The 22,349-nt window shown below is 34.6% G+C and overlaps 1 protein-coding gene across 2 annotated transcripts in view; it reads left to right on the top strand.

Moving 5' to 3' along the window:
- Positions 1 to 22,349, top strand: part of Asap (ArfGAP domain of ASAP) — a 91,179-nt gene that overhangs the window by 29,591 nt on the left and 39,239 nt on the right. For both annotated transcript variants that reach the window (XM_077440089.1, XM_077440090.1), the window contains exon 2: positions 948 to 1,020. In XM_077440089.1, coding sequence (XP_077296215.1) covers positions 948 to 1,020 — 73 coding nt within the window. The remainder of the gene's footprint in view (positions 1 to 947; positions 1,021 to 22,349) is intronic.

A 22,349-nucleotide genomic window follows, 5' to 3' on the forward strand; every position in this document is an offset into this window, starting at 1 on the left:
TCGATTTAAGATTTATTTTATTTACACACTATAGAAGTTAAACTACCTAAAAAATAATATACTATATACACACGAGGTGAGAAACAGGGTAGGTGTGTGATGTAATACTTAAAAAGGAGAGGGGGATAATGAATTTCATCGTCTTACTTTAGTTTCGTGCAATGTTTCAGCGTTATAAAACTTCGTGATGCTGAAATTGCCATCAAAGCAGTTCACTACCGTTTGTGAAAAAGTTTTATGTACTTCAAAATCGACTGTTAATTTTTTTTTTGGACCGGCCATTCCACTAAGTAGGACTTTTTTTAATATTTTCACACTTCTAAAAAATAAATGGACAGTGCTGTGATTCGTTTAGTACTACATAATAATGATACCTTAAAATCAACCAAATGTTTATCAAAAAGAAAAATCTCTTGCAATTTGATGCCGTGCTGTCACTCAACCTGATGTACGTACATAAATCGATTTTATTATAGTACTCCAGTTTTTGGCAGGCAAAATCGTTAATGTAAATTGACTCGCAAACATGTATCGTATATGAGACGGCTTAATCACTTGCGTACATACGTCGAGTAAAGTAATCGTTTTCAGTAGTGAAAGTAAATTTAGCGTGTAATCAAAGTGTTTATGGAAACAACTGACGATTAGATCTGTGGTGTCTTTGAACTTGCTCACAATCAGATACAGCTGTTAAAACAATTTCTTCTTTTGTCGACGTTCGTTGCACAGCTGCTTCTTCGATTAATTTCAACTTGTGCGATCTTCGCAGAACAACAGGGGAACGCCTACAGTTCCGCTTTATTTGTTCTCAATGTAATGACTAGCACACAGCTGTATTACTAATCGAGCCATTTGATTCATTTCCTTTATGTGTTTTTTTATTTTATTTGTTTACCCGTACAAATACATACATACATATGTTGTAATTGTGATTAATTTCGTTACAGACGCTGGATTTCGATCGGGAGGGACTGACGAAGATGAAGAAAGCCATCAAAGCCATACACAACTCAGGAAATTGTAAGTGAACTTTTGTTGTTGAGTTCTAACTGTTATTATATAGATACCGTACAAAATAAACAGGAAATGATCGAATCTTGACGTGAACGGAAAAAAATTGAGAGTTACGACTAACGGATTCTGATAACAGACTAAACATTCAATTGGTTGCGTTTCATATACCCACGTTGTTATTATTATTGAACAATTCCTCCCACATAAATAATTCATATATCTATAATACATATGATATACTTGTAATGTGCCGAAACTTCAACTTCGAAGAGGGCTCGTTTAATTTGAAAGTATTTAAATAGCATATTTCAACGTGACTGTTAAGTTATCTTTGAAATTTTAACCGTTCGAAGACGATTTGATTTGACTGACGGTTAATAAACTAGTTATTTATCTGCGTACAATATGTACAGTTAGATGATCTCGTGAATCATACATACATGCATACATATTTCGTTTGTGCCCAAATTATATAATGACGCGTATATTTAGTAGGCGATTGTTAAATGTCAATTGCCTTTAATAACATGCTAATAGATTTGTATTTTAATGTAAAATTATTATTTTTTTTAATATCGTACATATATTGACTTCAGAATAAGTAGACAAATTAAATTAAAAATAAATTTAACCATTTTAGAAGTTTCAACAAAAAGTGAATGATTCAAACTAGGAAAATTGATAATTTCCTGTTTGTCTTTTTGTTTTTTGGTTTTATTTGCATTGACGTTAAGTACATATATGTATGTAAGTGATTCCATTCATATTGAGGTGTGATTTTTTTTAACTTTTCCGCATATATATCTTCGATATGTTTGTATATGTATTTGTTACCTCAACTTTACTAGCTTCCAGTTCGGTTCAAATTGGAATCCGAAGTTCTGGGTCACAAGTAAAATGTATTAAATCTATGTACGTTAATATTTTTTTTCATTCAAGCATTCTAAAATGGTTTGGTAGCGGATACCGTAAAAATAGGTGATGCGGAGCAGGTTTTCGGTCCGGTTCCGGTTCTTAATTGCATTAAAAATAGTATTCGTCAACACGTAACTATTTCTCTTAGTGAGCTTATTAAATCGTTAGTAAAACTTTCCTTCAACGCCTATGTGGTTATTAAAGAAGTTTTCAAACTGTTTTTGGGGCTATCGTTTTCTTGGCTACGAAATAAATTCCAGCAGATGTCTCTCATCACCATTTTCGTAATAAGATTATTTTTTTGCTTTAGCTGTTTTTACTTTATCTATGTACATAGTAACAATAGATAAAGATAAAGGAAAATAACAATGCGAAAATTTCTCGAGATTTTGACTAATTCGAACTCAAAATCGATCACTGATCTCGTTTTCACGATCTAGAAAAAATGTGGTTTGAGTCGATATGGTTTTGGCTAGAATTCGTAAGCCGAAAGTAGTAATTTTTTTTTTAAAAAATATTTCATCTTTTTATTTCGACCTTTTAAATAATTTATATCTCCTTGATATTTTATATTTATAATATTTATAGCGTTGTTAGTAATAAAAAAAATGTAAACAAAATCCGACCACCGAAAATAGAACTTTTATCTTGTAGTTTCCCTACATTTGCGCTCAATTTGTATCGAAAATGCTCTTATGACCGGTATGTGTGAACGTGTGCATGTACATATGTACGTGTCATTATCGAATATTGTTTTTTATACTTCTTATATTCCTCAAGTACATAGATAAAGTTACATCCGATTTTTTTTTAATTGATAATCATTTTTAGCTGAAATTGGATGAAAATTTGGAATAGAATCGTGCTTTATCCAGAACTCTAACACAGATTTGAAATCCAATTGAATATATTTTCAAGAATCTAATAGCGGGTTGATACGATACGAGTGAACTCAGATTAGTCCGCTAATTTGGTCACTCGGAGGCAACATTAGCGAATTCGGTATGAGTGTACTCGTATCGTGCTAACCCGGTGTAAATAATCAATTTATATAATCTACATATAAAGTATTCAAATTGAATACTAAATAGATACTCCACAATTACAGGCATCATCCCTTCTGTCAACTTCAGAATATTTCTTCCTTTTAAAAATGTGAAGTGCAATTAATTCTCATCCGTCTTTTTTCAATATGAGTTGAGACTTTAATTTGATATTTATATATGTATGTAATTTCATTACCATGAAATACATTTACTGAAACCGATGCTTCTCATCGAAAACCTCCAGCCTTCAGAAAGCTGCGGCTCACATTGAGAACCCCTGAACGTAATGGGGTGCAAATTAGAGCAGAATGACAACGCATTTCAGCCGACACATAAACTGGACTCGAAAATAACTTCACTACACTGACCCTTACTTTTAACTGCCGCTTTTCAATTACCCCTTTTACGAACTACGAGCCAACACAATCAGCGTTAAAGGGTTAAATGGTGATGTTATCTCGTATTTTTTCATAATAGGTTTGAATAACAATTTCACTACGCACTAACCGTTGCACAACGAACAATAAAACAATGAACCTCGGTTTTACTTTTTTTTGTGACCGCGTGTGCGAAATAACGATAGTGAATCGGCGCCCCCATTGTGAGCACTATTAGCGCGATACATATTATGCCACCTGTTAGATTGTCTCTCTATTACGCCACTCAACTGCGTACAATAAATATAAACAATTTTCGCTTTTATCCAAGAATTCGTTTTCTCCCCCCGTCACACGCAGACGTTGCTAGATTGAGACATGTCATGCGCGTCTGAAGCACCTCTAAGAGTATACCTATGTATGTATGTCGTTGAGATTTATTACTGCATCAATCTATTTTGTGTTTTATACGTTAGTACGCCGAAGAGGAGAATCGTTACTGTGAAATCTCGCAATTCTGTTCGCGTGTTGTAAAATGGAATTTTCACTCATTTCGCTGCTTTACCGACTGCGGTATCGTAAAATTCGCATAAGCTCCAACACTGTTTCATTTCCAGAGAGCTTACCGACTTCGAATTGCTCTCCGAGTCTAAGTACCCATTTTATTATGGATGCTGTTGGTAGCTTGTTCATTCTTTAACATATGTATGTACTAGACAACTTTTAGTACTCATGTACGTATGTTGTATGTTTCCGGTATATGCGATGTATTGCGAAGAAAATAATATTTATCTTATAAGGTAATATTGTCAAGAAAATGAGCGGTTTCCTACTGACGGTAAGATATTTTTTTGAATTTTCTTTGACAAAATGTTGATGCTTGTTGTTACTGTAAGTTTGAATGTTTGTAAATATGTATGTAGGTACAACTGAAAACTGAATATGTATTCATGAAAAGATTTGTCGATAGACAAGTTTGGCGTTAAATTGCTGCCTATGAAATTTTCCGTAGAAACACTACGACCAGTGGCGGATCAAGTAAATGTCCCAGACGCATTTTAAATTTGAGGCCCCCACTTCAGTAAAAATAATGCTATCATCGTTTTTTACCATGCTTTCAGTATATGGTTTTTCATTAAGATTTTACAAAACCATATTTTTAAACTAGCTGAACCCGGCATGCTTTGCAATGCCACAATAACGCATGCAATTCCCGTTCCCGTTTCTCAATTTGTTTCGATCAGTAAATGCTTAAGTTACAAATTAATAATCAAATTAAATTGGTTACACGACAATTGGTGCAAGTCCAAAATGTTCAACGACAAAATGTACCCGAAAATTAGTGCACTGACAAAATGTACCCACGACAAAATGTAAACGGAAAAAATGTTCAAGCGACAAAATGTTCAAAATGTTCAACCGTATCCAATATTTTCTTATTTAAATTGAAAAAAAAAACTTTCTAAGCGTATGAACTCCAGATTACATTGCATTAGTTTATATGGCAGGGCTTATCAACCGTCTCCAAAATTATTTCAAATGAATAATTTACTTTTTATCGTACACATCGCGGGCGTTATTAAATTAGTATAAATGACAGGGGTTCTCAACCGTATCCAATATTTACGTATTAAAATTGAAAAAAAAAAACTTTTTAATCGTATTGCAGATGTCATTGAATTATATGTATATATATATATATATATATATATATATATATATATATATATATATATATATATATATATATATATATATATATATATATATGTATATATATATATATATATATATACACCACCAGCAGCATAAAACGGAACGCTTGTGAATTTTGCGACATACGTGTTTGTTCTAATCATCACTTCGTTATTTGTAAATTTATCTTAGTTATTTCTTCTGTATTTTGGTAAAAAAACGTAATTCTCTTTAACTATGTACAAAATACAGTTATCTTGTATGTATGCAAAATAAAACAGACTTAGGTACAAAAAACCCGTAATATACCTGCTAAGTGTACGCCTTTGTCAAATGCTTTCAAACATTGAAAAGATCATGCTCAGCTGAGACCTTTTGCTGTATGATTGTTCTAAGGGTAATTATGGGTTTAATAGTTTTTATGTTATAAAATTGATGGATTTAATATTTAATTTTGAATTTTTAAATTAACAATATCGATTCTTCAGAAATTGGTCGCTGCAGGGATATTTCCGCCGAAAAAAAACTTTGATTGCTGCGTATTTGAAAGCGAAGAAGGTGTCCATGCGAAAAATTGCCAGAACAGAGTGTTTCGGTAAACACAGTTTCGAGAATAACTCCGGAGTTTAGTTCTTGTACTAACTTCTCGGTTTTGGCTTGGAGACCTTGAAGGGCTTTCAAGAACTTCCACAGGTTTGGAAATTGGGCTCCAATTGTATAGACAACTTTCATATGGAAGTCTTCCACTTCGTTGTCCGTTTTTCCATAATTATGTAATATTCGGTCTCGAACATTCCATATGTCTATGGAAGCTACACGAGGTTCACGTCTGACATATGGCCAAATGCGCAAGTAACGGGTTGCTTTTTCCATCTGTCCCAAAGTACCTACAGAAAAATCCAGGAATTGGGATTATCTGAATTTTACGATAATCAGGAAAATGCAATTAAATCTAAAATGGTATTGGCATTAGCATTTGTTCCTCCAGAAAATGTAGTCGAAAGCTGGGAGGAACTCCTCCAAATTCTCAACCCATGGCTATTGGCACAAGAACGAGAAATCCAACAGAAGGTCGATGATTTCCTCATGTATTTTGAGGTTAATTACATTGGGAAAATCATTTAACCAACCCTAACTACATAAAAAATGTTAAGATTCCTAGAAAAAGATTTGGTCGAAGCATATGCGCTTCAATACTTCGAAGACAATAGGTTCTTTTGAGCTGAAAAATAAAATTCGATTTACAATCATTTTATTTTAACCATGCATTTTTTTTCTCAACGTGTGAATTTGATTAGCAAAAAGTTGAATTTGATTTACAAAGGAGTGAATACGTAATTAATAATAAATGTAATTATTTAAAAATTCATCATTATCAGTATATAATAAAAAGAAGACAGTAGACATTTCCATGTTTTAATATTCATATAAATTATTGATATATTAATTATCTATTAACATATGTAGTCCATCCTAAAATGCCGATGTAACACAAAACCGGACTACGGAATGACCTTAAAAACAAAATTAATTATGGTTGAAAATTATAATACATTGCTTGAAAGATAGTCTTCTTGATAAATATTGTGGTTCTAGCTTATTTGCCATAATTTTAAAGCCTATAAAATAATTTTTCGTAAACTGGTCAAGTACGGTTTGCATATTGCAAGATAAGGTTTTTTCTATATTCATTGAAGCTCAGGGTGCTGTTAGTGCTAAATTAAAAAGAACCAGGTCGGTGTTTAATTTTTACGACCCCCCCCCTCAGTTTTTTTTTTACTAAAAAAAAATCGGGTGTGACCAACCCATGACTTTATCTATGTATTTGAGGAATATAAGAAGGTAACAAAACAAAATTCGATATTGAACTGATGACTATGATAGCGATACAAATTGAGCGCAAATGTATGGAAACTTGCACAAAACAAAAAAAGTTCTACTTCCGGTTGTCAGATTTTGTTCAAATTTTTTTTATTACTAAAAATCACTATCAGTATTATACTCATTAAATATCAAGAAAATAAAAATAATTTTAAGGGTCAAAATAAAATAATGAAATATTGTTTTAAAAAAAAATACTACTTCCGGTTTACAAATTCTAAACCAAAACCCTACCAGCTCTAAGTTAGTACATAAAGGATAGAAATATAAATTTTCAGCTTAATACGTTCAGGGGTGTGGACAGAGTAGTGGGCACAACATTTTCAACCTTTCTAAGAGAAAAAAACCCACTTCCGGTTTATAAAATTTAATAATTTTTTTTTCTTTTCATCACATTGCTACAAGAATTATACTTGAATTTTTTGTGACGAAAACACATGTTTAAGGGGTCGAAAAAAATAGTGGAAGAAAAATCGTACAAGAGTAAACTGCCACTTCCGGTTGACAGATACTTACTAAATTTTATATATAACTTGGTATTAAGCTTAAACTTTTAGATATGAAATTTCTGTCATTTATACTAATTTAATAACGCCCGCGATGTGTACGATAAAAAGTAAATTATTCATTTGAAATAAAGTAAATTTTGGAGACGGTTGAGAAGCCCTTGCCATATAAACTAATGCAATCTAATCTGCAGTTCATACGCTCGGAAAGTTTTTTTTTTTCAATTTAAATACGTAAATATTGGATACGGTTGAGAACCCCTGTCATTTATACTAATTTAATAACGCCCGCGATGTGTACGATAAAAAGTAAATTATTCATTTGAAATAAAGTAAATTTTGGAGACGGTTGAGAAGCCCTGCCATATAAACTAATGCAATGTAATCTGCAGTTCATACGCTCAGAAAGTTTTTTTTTTTCAATTTAAATACGTAAATATTGGATACGGTTGAGAACCCCTGGTACGTAAATTTTGGAGACGGTTGAGAAGCCCTGCCATATAAACTAATGCAATGTAATCTGCAGTTCATACGCTTAGAAAGTTTTTTTTTTTCAATTTAAATACGTAAATATTGGATACGGTTGAGAACCCCTGACATTTATACTAATTCAATGACATCTTAAAATGATATTCAATGAGTCACAATGACATTCGCTTAAAATGTAATTGTTCAATTTAAATAAGAATATGTTGGTACGGTTGAGAACACCTTTAATTTATAATAATTTAATAACATCCGCGATCTATACGATAAAAAGTACCATATACATCGATAAATATAATACAATAAAAAGTTACTTTTGCCATTAAAATAGGATAATTTAGGATTTTTGAACATTTTGTCGCTTGAACATTTTTTCCGTTTAAATTTTGTCGCGGGTACATTTTGTCAGTGCACTAATTTTCGGGTACATTTTGTCGTTGAACATTTTGGACTTGCACCAATTGTCGCGTCCCCAATTAAATTACAGTAATGATAATTTGTCGGACAAACGCAGGCGGCGAACACATTTGAAATTATTCAATTGTTTGTTTATTTTACCCCTAAAACTCAGGTGGCGACGCGAACCACATTTTATTGCAATGCCACTCATTCCTGTTTTCCCGTTCCCGTTTTTGGGCGATTTTTTTTCAGAAACCATCGCGGGCATACACACAATAACTCATCTAAGTTTCATCGCAATCGGTTGAATGGCATAGGAACGCATACGTGACAGACAGAGAGATAAAACATTTATATGATCTACATTTACTTGAAACACTAATAGTTTTGGGAATAAAATCGGTGTTAATTTAATTTATTCTTGACTAACGAACGTATTGTAATAATAATTTGTAAGGTATAATTTTTTGTAGCAAAGGCCCATTTAGTGGCCCCCAGGATTCGGGAGCATCGCCGCTGACTACGACACATTTTGCGAAAAATTTTTGGTCTATTATTTAATAGTAATTTGAGTCATACTCTTTTGTGAATATTTTATTTTGATCTCCCATTCGATTTTATTGTGTTGTGAACAAAAGCTTTATCCGTTGGAAGACGAGCAGCTCGTGGCAGAAAATAAGCTATGACCAACTAATTTATAGTAAAAAGTCTTCCGTAGTAAATGGGCTACATTAAGATTTTCATTTATTTGTCATGAAGCATCAAGGCGTAGAAAAACAGATCGCAAATTTACATACTTGTGAAAAATCGACTATCAAAACGAATAATGAGCGTTTCACGATGTCATTTTGAGTAGTATGTAACCAACAACAAAATCTTTATTTTTATATCTACATTTTAAATGCCGGTTCTCGGTCGTCTTCAGAAATACACGTACATACATATATGTATACATTTATTCATATATGTAAGATTATACACATTTCCGACATCATGAATATTGGATAGTCTCTTTCTATCTCATAAATCATATCGTATTATATATAGAGTTGTTGACCGCCAAAGTTTTGGTTGTTTGTGTGTAGATTCAGAATGGCACCATGTCGGAAACGTCAACTCACCCCCCTAGTCGTCTACAAAACCGTCTAGACAGGCAGTTACCCTTTCAGCTTGTACTTTTATAGGGAAAGCCTATAACAGCTGTTCGTATCGATTGTTTTAGCCACACTGCGGAACAAAGTGCACTAGCGCTGCACCTAAGGCATTTTAATAATGCCATAATCCTAAATTCGAGATGTGTATGTATGTATGTATGTATGCAACCAACCACGTTCGGATCAATACCGAGAAAATTTCTACAACTCGCAAGAATTGCATGATAAATCGTATCTGTCCATATTGGAAGTGTGATAAAAATTGTCATATGTATTTGGTATGTATGTATTATATGTATTGATTCAAAACTTTTTTCTTTGATTTTTTTTAGCTTCCATCTACGTTTGTATGTTCTTTTACATCTGGGTGCGGGAGGAGGGGGAGTTGTTTTCTATTCCAACGCATTTTCTTTTTCATCTTCTCTTTTTCTATTTCGCAGTCTGAATGAGACGGTCACATTTCATTTCGTTGTTGGCGAGCTCGTTCAGCGTTTGCTTGTTTCGCCAAAAGCCGAAAGCTTTATCCTAGATGTGTCCTAGAAGTCGAGGCTTTAAATATTTACCCTGTCTAGGTTGCCACCTGTTACCCAATTTCGGCTTTTGTCCGTCGAACAAAAGAAAGGAAGGGTTCCCGATTCATATCTACGAAAAGCGGATATGTCGCAGCATTCAAGGCACCCTGCGACAAATATGTGCGGCCCTTTTTGTTTCCATTCTCGATTAAATCCTTTACAAATGTGGGGTGCCTTCTTTCTCTCGTTATCTACGATAAAGAAAATCGAATGTATTTATTTTCAGATTTATATTACATGTAAGCATGTGTTTGATATAAGGCTACGTACATAGTGGCGCGACAAGGATACATATAACATGAATAACCTATGACAGTTTCCTATTTTTTGCCGTGTCATCTCGCTTTGCGACAATATATGCACTATATTATATACATTGCCTTTTTGAAAGATAAAAGTGTGCCATGTCGTATCGTGTTGCATCACTTTGCAAGCGGCCTGATACGTACCTACCTGCACGTAACATCCCCCTTTTTATAGTATTTCCTGGGCTATACCATTGAATTTATATATGAATTGAATGTACACACGTATGATGACCAGTGAGTACCTTGACGTATATCATGTCATCACAAATTTAACCATTTTTCAACTAAAATGATTACTATTATTATTTCTTTGTTAATATTTGACTGAACTTGATTGATAGAATTAATCATTATTTTTATCATCATATATGACCTCTATGTACGTCGTCTCAACGTCCTTATAGCCCCGGGCTATGGTTTATATGTATCTATGTACATATAATATTACATTATCATTCTAAACTTCACGCGAAACTATCTCCAGTTACCTCGAAATTGTTTGACCGTTGTCTGGATTGTTTATTTCGATGTTCATTATTGTGGATAATGGCTTTGTTCGTATATTTGCTATTCGATACCTTTGTTAGAATTACTAATGCACGTTTCGCTTATAAATGTTCTATTATATCCGAGGGAACCCTTGGAAAATTATTTAACGCCGACTTCTTGCTATTTGCAATTATAATTTATATCCAAGTCTGTTTAAAGCTATACCTATAACAATAGACTATTGAATTCATTCGGTTAAATTTGATATTTGAAGACTGTATTAAGTATGGTATTTGCTGATATATTTCGACTTAGGAAACCTTAACATGGCGTAAATAGATCCAGATTAACACGCTAGCAATGTATTGAATTGACCCAAACTACCAATCAGCTACAGTCGATTTTGATTCCACGGAGGGTTATGTTTATAAATATCTATATTAAGCGGGTTACGAGATCACTTGGGCGTGATGTAACGTTAGTGTCAAACTGTGCACGTATACTGCTTACTTGTATCATCATCTACCATCCACTGCTGGATGAAGGCCTCTCCATACGCTTCTATTCGGCTTTGTTTACGCAACTCTCATCCATCTCGCCCCCGCACATTTTCCTAATTTTTTCTAACCATCTTCCTTTTACCCTATTGAATTCTCTCGTTTACCTTTCTAATACTTCTGTTGTCCACCTTTCTAGCCACGTGGCTCGCCCATTGTCATATCGATCACTTCAATCTATCCACTATATCCACTACCCTTCTCATTCACGTATGCCGTTGCCCGTCTCTCATCGTTATACCAAGCATAAAGCGTTCCATACTTCTTTGAGTGCATTGGACTTTGTGTAGCATATTATCAACAATAAATGTGTATGTCTGTTAAGAGATCATAAATGACGCTTTGTGTAAATAATTATTTATTGGCCTGTTGACTTACAATCAGTTCGCAGTATTGCATCAAAGTTGTTTGAAATTATCAGCAAAGTCAAAATTTGAAAAAACCTAAAATTTTCTTATCTTGTAAGTTTTCCCAACCCTGTTAATTCTAAATAGGGGTATTGTTTTCCATTGTATTGCAGATGAAGTATCGATCGTCATTTTTCCTTGACGGGTATGATCATTTAGAAATTTGATTGATCGCGTTCATAGTTGAGTAAACAGTTTGTATAGGAAAATGATTATTTTCGTGCGGTGGAAAAGTGTGCGGTCTGATCGTTTTTCTTCTGGAAAAGCGAGAGAAAATTCAGTGCGTTAACCCCCTCACACCCCCAGCCGGGTCCCAAGTCGTTTGCCCTTCTTGCGCCAAATTCTCATCCCTTTCTACACGCATACTCGAGAGGAATAAATTCCAAAGGGTCTTGAATTCCTTCGCGTTTCCCTTTTACGTATACGGAAACGTTCAAACGCACCTGCATTTAATACGGGCTCACCCTAATAATAATAATGTATAATATAGCATACGTAATTTGTCTCACTTCACCGGGGGTGCTAAGTAAATTTAAAGGGGAATTTTTTTTATATTACTGGTCGAAATTTAGTATACTTTCTATCCGAAATGGTTTTCGAATGTAGTCATAAAATTTAACGACTGACTCGATAGTACGTGGGATGCATCTGTAATAATAATAATGCACTAGTATTATGTGTGTGTGTGTGTGTGTGTGAAGGTGAATGGTGGATTGAAAATGTCAAAAGGATAGTTTTTGTTATCGGATGAACTTGCGCAGGTGAATGTATCGCGATTTGACGCTATCGCATTAGAGGGGTTCTTTCTTCCATCGACTTCCATTGGCTGCACAAGAAAGCCGGCAGGAAACTCCTTGAATGGGTCCATTTCCCTTTTTTGACGGCGAGCTTTCAATTTATGAATCGGAAATCGTTTTGTGTTTCGCTTTTTTTCTGCTCGACAGGAAATTTCCCATTAAATTATATTCCATGGTGACAAAAAACACTGTTTGTTTTTATTCATATTAGATTATGTTTGAACTCTCACTATGCTGGCGAAGTTTTTTTATATGTATATGAATTGATTTTTTTATATTAGCGAAAGTACATACTATGCTCCACAAGGAATACAATTCCTAGATATATACTATTATTTTTAAACGAGCTAATCTAATTTTTTTCTCGTAAACTAAATTAAATATTTTGCCGAATCTTTTCACATCCCGTTATTATGTCCTAAAAATCTTGATGGAATAATGGGTCTCGATTTTAGAAAAACTTCAATGACGTTTTGGTATCACGTATATATTACTATTCGGTTGTGGTCGCCAAATGTTACAACGAGTCTGCTCACAATATTTGATATAAAAAAATTTATATGAAATATTAGCCAAAATATTTTGTATGTAGTACTCGAAAAACAATTATATATACCACTGATTATATATATGTACCTGTCATGGCACGTATGGTAGAAATGTATGTATAAAATTTTGACCACTGCCAACTATATTGTTATTTAATGTTATATTGTTGTTATTTCAAAACGATGGTATGGTATGGATGAGAACTTATGTATAACCAATGTTTCGAGTTAGAATGTTCTGGAGTAGAATTAATTCGGTCAGTTATTGCCAAATTCTATTCAATTTGTAGTAGGCCTCCATAAGCAGTAGTAATTTTTAAACTACATAGTATTCCATATTCGTAAACTTCTAGGAAATAATGGAAATTAATACAATGTCCACAATACATACCCACATACATATAATACACTAGTGTTTTTACCCAGTTCCGCTCGGTATTTGTAATATAAACCGCTTAAACATGGCCAATCTAATAGTAAACATTTTATGAAATTTATTTGAATAGTTTTATTTTTATTAAATTTATTTGAATATTCATTTGTTTTTTTCTACGAAGCAAACAAATATACAAAGTCTCTTTCGAGATTATATATTAGATGCATCATATTTTTCATGTCATTTTTTAAAGATTTTTTAAACATCTTAACTTAGTGCATATGGATATATGTATATGTATGTATGTATGACGGAGCTTTAGGGTATATTTATGTATACTCGTCCGATTCGAGCTTCCTTAAGCAAGATATTCCTACGTTAACTTTGTTATGACAACTGTCCGGACAAATAAATATACCTTTATGATTAGCCGTGACGTGCCCGTGGGATTTTATACTGCTGGGTCGCGTCTGTGCACGTACCCGGAAATATATAAACATATCTTAATACGCCTACGTAATTATATTCGATATTTTACGAACGAACGTGACCTGGATTGTTATGTGCGAGGAATAAATACATACGTAGTTAGAGCTGGACGACCCTTGTCTCGGGTCGTGGTAGTATTTTGACGTTCGTCTGTCGCCAACCGACCAAGATAATCCCACGATTAATTCCATGAAGCGGCTACACAACCTCCCCTGATTCAATATGAAGTTTCGCCAGTGGGGTTTCTCGCAAATCCTCTCATTTGGATTTTTATCTCGTCGGAATGGATACGCAGATCTGGATACGTTTCTAATTTAATACATTTTGCTATGCCGGATGAGGAAACTTCGAACGGTCACTTCCTCTACCTTGTTATTTCTCTTCGTTAGTCTGTCATACTCCTTGTATGGACTTGTATGTCAATTTCACTTACATATTTTTCCTATTTTGCTTCACACGAATCAATCTGCAGTTCTTAATGACAGTTTTGTTGGACTTGATAACTTGTTTGAACCCCGAAACTGTAAAAATTTGGACCAATTACAAATCGACTATGTATGTATGTACATTACATTAAAATGTTATTTCATTTCACTATAAAATTTCTGATAACATAATATCCGTACTTAAGCATGGTTTTGATCGCGTTATAGCAATTACATAGCTCATTGTGCTTACCACACACAATATGATATTCTTTTCGTATTTGCTTAGCAATATGGATTTTCTTAAAAACACAAATCATTAACTTGTGCCTTTAACGAAACACTCTTAAAGGTCTGTTTATGCTGGTTAATTGGTTACAGAGCATAGACTGGCAACTGCATACATACACGTAAACAGTAGTACGAAAAATATTATTTAGTACATTATATATAGATACGTTCATACATATGTACGTAGCGTAGACGTAACAACAGTAGTCGACACGATATATTCATATTATACAGCAGTACATGTCACCGTAACGTATCAAACAAAACCGGTTCAACGTATCAAACAATCTCCAGCCACTATGAAAATAATGACGCAAACGAAAGTGCATTGTCAAAAAGTCATATTATGACAATACGACCGATACACTCGACGATACGACCCAAGCATTATTGCGCCGTATCGTCTCTCTCTGTAATGTATATGTAAGCCAATTTTACCTTTCACTCAGCCCAAATTTGTCTGAACGTGCGTTACTGTATAGTATGAATAGAAGTAGTCTTTTCCTTGCACTGCTGTGCCGGAATGTTGCATGCATTACTTGATAATATAAATAGTAGTGACCTATCGGACAATCGATCATAGCCCCAGTTGAATTTTTATGTTTTCTTTTTTCAGTGTGATCTCAAAATGACGAAAGAATTTTTTTGCTTATCAATTTTTCCAAAACGAATTACTTAATCAAAGTTGAATGATTTGGCAAGTATTGTAGATAGAGATCTCTACGACAGACAAATCGCTATATTATAGTATACATGCATATGTTTATATATGTAAATGGATAGCCCAAGGACCACAATCCAATAAAAATGAAATAAAAAATTAACCTATTAATTGAACCAAAGAATTTTTGGTTTTTTTTTATTACTTTTATTTATATGTATGTATGTATACATCGGGTTTCTCGAACTTTTTTTTTCTTCAACGGAACACTTCTACAATACAAAAAAATTCACAGAACACCTGAGTTATTTTGTAGTGGTAGTCAGTTGCGCTATAATATACATATATACATCATAGATATATGTATATGTATGACATATGTATACATGCATTCAATTCTGAACCATTGCAGGTGCAAATTGATTTTGTTATTAACGGAGCATAGTTTGAGCCGTACAATACAATACATATCGGCATTGTAGTTTCGAAAGGCTACACAGTCGAAGTGCTAGAACTTACAGACGTCATTGAATTGTCAACTACGGTTAATTGTCTCCAGACGAGGCAAGCTCCCAAGCTAAGGTGAGACTACGGCAATATTCTGGGTACCAAGCTATATTGCGGAAGATGTATTTAGTGGTGAATGGCTTTATTCCCGACGGTGACAATGGGTCGTGTAGGACGAGGAGTCACTCTCGTTCCCATCCTCTCCTTTTGCGGTGTGGAAAATCAATACAGACCGCCATGGATTACAGCAGCTATAACTGCGTACGTTCTGGATGCTCGTCCCTCGTGCACTTTTCTACGATCCGTGCTTTCCTTCTTCACTTTTACCTAGTCATACATAATCCACACCCCGACCTCTCATCCTCCCCTCGAGGTAAGATGCGAAATCGACATTTTCATATCGCCCCTTTGGAGATGTATCCCCGAGGCGCACTCTCCGGCGACAAAGTCTTCCATTCAATATAATATGATCATCCATTTACTTCCACGATATTAAATACATACATATGTACATGCACGTTTTGTTCGGTCGTAAAACTTTATATGTGTATCACCTTATATGTAATATATTTTGTAGGAGGAAAAACAATTAAATTAGCATTTTGTGAATACATTATTTTAAATTTGTTTTTCTCATATAATATTTAAATTACGTAGGCATATTAATTTTAACCTAAAATTAATTCTGCTACTTATTTTGGTCTTTTTATATTATCAAGCACTACACGGAACAGACTACTTCTAACCATACTATACAGCATCGCACGTTTTCAGCACGTTCATACTTGTTTTGGACGAGTGCAAGGCAAAATCGCCTTACATATAAAGCATGCTTTTTTTTAGAAATTTGACAGCTGATTTGTGTTCCATTTGGTTTTCCATTTCACCATGAATAGACTTACGTCAGAACAAATGTTGCAAATTGTGCAAATTTATTTAAGTTCACTTCCATTTTACGGTCGTGGATTGAATTATCCTCCAATATCGTGTGATTTGACACCTCTAGATTATTAATTTGGGATTTGTGAAGTCGCTAGTCTACGCCGATAAACCAGAGACGATGGATGACTAGGAAGCCTTAGCCGCGTTATTGCCGATATACGGCCCCAGCTATTTTATAAAGAAAGTCGGCTTTGCTTGATACATTTCGGTGACATGTATTACGGAACATTTGAACGAAGATTTTTCGTACTCCCGTTTACGTCCAGTTGTGCAGTCTGTGCTGTGCTAGTATAATTAAACCTTAATGTATATCGTGTCTAATGTGTTATTAAATACCTGCTTAGATGCGTATCCACAGTACTGAGCTTATCACTCGTTTAGCTTATTTTTTGTTTAGTTAGATTTTATTATCGAACGGTACGTTCAAGATTAAAAGTCCCAAAAGAAAAAGAGTTATAATACCTGTAAACTTTATGTAGGCAAGTGAATCAAAATATGCCCACGGAAATGGTACTACGAAGTGCAAGTTTACTAAAGTTCATGACAAATTTCGCTGACAAAAGAATCGAAATGCTGGACAAACATACTGTGCGGAACTTGTGTATTCGTGCTAGTTTGTGAGCGCCTTGCGTGTCCGTGTTCGCCCGTGTCCCCGCGTGTCTAATCTGGACTCCGCCTCACTAGGCCTAAGAAAACTATTTTTGATGCAATTTTAGAGGATGTGATCAATAATTATTTTATTTTTTTGTTATTGTTTAATTACGGCGTGCTCTTTTATATATGTAATTTGAACGCTAGTTAAGCTCAAATTCGTTTAATTCCATACTCGCTTATACTGAAAAGCGTCTAAATTAACAGCGCGTATTAATTTCACGATATGCAAAGAAAAACTCGTATGATTAATGTTATTTGACGCTTGTTATTTAACGGCACCGTTCCATTTTTTACTTCTTTTTTTTGCCAACTCTTCAAAATTTCGGAGCGTAAACCTTTCACCTTACGCTATATTAACTTAACACGTGGATGTATTAAGTTTTCATTACATGCTTTGACCTTTTATTTGACTTTTGTGAAGCTTTTCTTCAATATCAATATCTGTTGAATGGCATCATCATTTATTTCTTATTCATCATCAACATCACGTTACATACACATCATACTTAAAAGCTGCACGTGCACGCTTCATCCTTTGAAACCGTTGTACGCTTTGTAAGGTTGAGTTGCCAGATGGCACATCTACTCATCTGTAGATAACTATTTCATCTACCTACATGTTGCACCAGATGGTAATATGCCTACAAAGGGATGTTATCGATCGACAGCGTATACTGCAGTGTTATTCACAATTGCCAACTGGGTCTGCAATAACATTGTCGAATTTAACACATCCTTTCGGTTCATATGACAAGGGCATGTCAATGTTTATTAGAATTTATTGGAATCAATTTTGAACTTAGTTTTGAAGACAACAACGAACACAACTAAGATCATCCAACCGGTTATATTGTTTTGTGAGCAAATGTCTTTCCTCTTGGCAGGAAAGTTGCTGATCTATGTGATACCACTGCGGCAGACAAATCGCCATAAACCTATCTATCAAAACTTTTATCACTTTTAGTTAAAAACGAATGAATCAATATTTGATACGTACTTGTGCTACTTCTAACGAAACAGAACTATTTACCGTGAACGAGTCCTACTTCCAAATACTACTAAAAACTGATACCCAACCGGCTGTGTATGTTTCAGTTCCATCCACTTACATCACAACCGAAGTGAACCACTTTCAGGAAACTCATATAGAAAGGGTCACCCGAATCGTTCAATGTCCTACCTTTATTGGAAACTAGGAAAGAGACCCTTTTTCAACTACCAATTTCCGCAGTAGTTTGCGCAAGCGATGTTATTCTCCCTGCAATAATTCTCCCTTTGTTTCGACGTTACTCGCACCCCTGAAGAGAATTACGCTTTTCACACCCTGTTCCTTTTAATCCACAAACATACGATTTATTTTTGTACTTATATATTGTAACACAGCCAGGTGTTGTAGATTGATCGTGCCTTCGTCCCTTCTGTATCTTCCTCTTTCTGTAACGTTCACCTTTCGAACGCCAGCTGGCTGCCAATTGGTGATGTTCACCGAATTTATCGTCGTCGATTTTATGACTTCTCTACACCCTGCTTTCGTGAAATTGAACGAATATAGGCCGCAGAAGAGCCCCTTTTCCCCTGTTTTTATGTCAGAAAGGGTCGTGTCAGATCGTGACAAGCATTTCATTACGTCCGTCCGATTTTGATGATATTTCAATTACGTCAATATTTATGGATCGTACCTGATGGCGTCATGAATACACTACACTTGACATTAATTGTATTATAAGTAATAAAATTAGCCTACCGTTCGTAAATCGCATCTCCTTCGAACGATATGACTTGACCGTAATTTGTAAAGCAAAGCTTTCCAGATAAACTAACCGAATATTAATATAATTCTGAATCTTCTAAGGCGTTTGCAAATATAGATGCAAATATAGTTTACTTGCGCGCGATAAAGTGAGTTAGATGTATACAGCTGATCGTCTTATGAAACGTTGCATCGTGGAGTGGAATGCTAAGAAGGCGTGTATAGGAATTACCTCACAAACCTAACAATGTCTTTACCTAATGTGCATGTAGACTTTGCGCAATATAGTTCGCTTCACGTGTGTAGTCTTTAATATATTTATTTGTATAATACAATTTTGCCATAGTGACATTACAGATTTACTCCAGAGTCCAGAGATATGTACTTAGAGATTAGGTGATCGGTGCTCTCTCGACCCATCGACCATTGATCTATCTGTGTTGAGGGTAACCGCTGGGTATAAATATTAGGCGGTTTTGTTCCGTGCTTCATTCGGAGCTGGTAGGTCGACGGATCAAGAACAATAAACCACCTCTACCATTAATGCCTGCGTCTTTCACTCCGATCTCGGAAACTCCTCTACACGTCCACGCTACGTTGCAAAAATAAAATATGAAATTAATATATGAAAACAAATGTATGTAAATAATATGAGAGCACATCTATGATCTTCGAATTAAACAATCCCTCAACCTCAATTATAGATTAAAAATATCCAAGCTAATAGCAATTTCTCTTGCGACAGGTAAAGAAGCCATCGAAATGGTAGGTGCCAAAGGAGAAGAGAACAAACTGAGGCATCTAATGTATCTTAGTTGGCTGGGAACATTGAAGCTTAATTCTGCAAAAAAATTAAGGAATAATGTTCGCATTTTAATGAGAACGTGTTAGGTTTTCAATACTACGTACATATTATATATGTAGATAATGATCTTTATGACTTGACTTAGTATAAAGAAAATTCATAAATGTTGAAAAATGGAGATTTCGGCGAACGAAAAACTTATAAATAATTTGAATGTCGCTTTTAATAACGTACAAATGACGTAGTATTAAATTTAATTTTCTTTCTCTATCCACCCTGCTTTCTCTGAGGTGTAATTTTGATCCGGCGATTGTTACATTTTCGTCGGAAAATCTTTTCAGCTTTCACAGAAGCTCGCACACAAAAAGTTATTCCGTCCACATTTATACTTCAATTTAATTCGTTTCCAAGTAGTAATTTAAAATTTAATCGCATTAAGGAGTACCGTGAAAAACTCTATACATACAGAGCAGTGCCGGTAATTGAATTTTGATCCTCTCGCATCGGCGTCTCTCAAAGCATCCACTCGACTGAATATATGCCCAATAAATTTTCAAATATTATTTATGGAGTTCAATTGCCTAACTTAAACATAACCAATGACTCGTAAAACTGTTAACAGTCAACATGTTTCATTAGTAACCTTAGTTATGTCGATTCGAGTACTCGATAAAGATATAGCTTTCGCCAATAAATTTTCGAGATACGCACTTGAAATTATTTGCGTAACGTTTTCAGCTTCGAAGCGCTCGTTTAGTAGTATAAATGGGTATAAACATAACTTTTTAATATTACATGTTCATGGATTAAAAAATAACTTTTAGAAGTCAAATGAAGTCTCCATTATGTTGAAGCAGAATTTTTTTATTCGAAAAATAATTGTCCAATGTTCGTACATATGTTCATAGTAGATATACATATGTACATACATAAATAACTCACAGAAGATCACAGTAGTTCACAGTAGATATACATACATAACTCACTATTTATTGAGAATGCCTCATAAGTACATTAACACATATGTCCCTTTGTTCCAAATTATGAACACAGTTTCATATCAAAAAGCTTTTTTTCTATCTCGTGTTACTTTCATGTCGACGAATAAAGACAACTTGTACTTTTTTCCACATTTTCACCATCTCTCTTGTTTATTTAGTTTTTTCCTTCTCTTTGTTTCTCGAAGCTTTTGTGTCGTAGTCCTGTATCTGGTTCACACCCCGTCTCCTATTTTCAAGCACGTATTCAGCAGAAAGTAGGCCAACCAGGCTTATATTGAATTGTGGAATTCTAGCCACCGAAAACGTTGATGAACCACAATCCTTTCAGGGCTCGCGATCGCGGTTAAACTCGAGAAAGTTAAATTCTCCCTTTAAACATTGCACCAACAATGGAAGTTATAAGGAAACGCCATTATAGTTTATTACCCGCCATGAAAATTCAATTTAACTTTTCCGTCGAACGAAACTCGCTATATCGATATTTAATCGACGAAGTTAACCAGTTTGCAATCTCAATTTGTGAAATTTATCTAATTGATGGATAGGTACGATGAAATTTTAGCACTACGTTTCTTCGTAGATTCGGCCCAGATTCCTCACCTTTATTTAATCTCCGAATCACGGCTAGGCTTAATTGAAAATACATATTTATGAATTCGACGCGATAAGTTCCTCTACGATGGTTTCCTCGTTACGGTATAGGGGGCACGCATCATTAATCATCTATGTAGGGGAGAAGATGAGGGGGGGGAGGGGTGATGTATATCAATCAATCAAACGGACTTTTATGCTAAATACTTGCTAAGAAGGTATGTTGTATTTTTCCAAAAGGTGAATATCTCCCGTCAGTGCTTGTATTGTGTGCGATTTTCACGCTTATGCGGTATTTGTTCGTGCTTATTTTGTATTATGTCCGCTCTTCGATTTCGATTTTCTCGGCGTTGAAGAGTAATTGAATGACAAATTATCGCAAACTCTCAACGCGACACAGGTGGAGGAGATGAAAAAAAACTTTTTCCCGTTAAACGTCGACGTTTATTGATGATGAGCGTGAAAGGTTTACTAAATTTAAGCGTGAAAACAATTATGGAAATATCTTATGCCGATAGACAAGAGATATTTCGTTGGTCGTTAACCCGATGGGTGCCTGTAAAATAAAAATAAATTTGTTTCGATTTCAATTCGTCGAAACGTGCCTTCATATTGTGATAGTTCAGCTATGTCGTTTTTATTAACTTATCAGTGCAACGCGTAATTATATTGTTGGTGCTAAATGCATAGTTTCACTGTCGTTGCG

Source organism: Arctopsyche grandis, chromosome 10 (genome assembly GCF_051622035.1).
Source record: "Arctopsyche grandis isolate Sample6627 chromosome 10, ASM5162203v2, whole genome shotgun sequence".
Taxonomy (NCBI): Eukaryota; Metazoa; Arthropoda; class Insecta; order Trichoptera; family Hydropsychidae; genus Arctopsyche; species Arctopsyche grandis.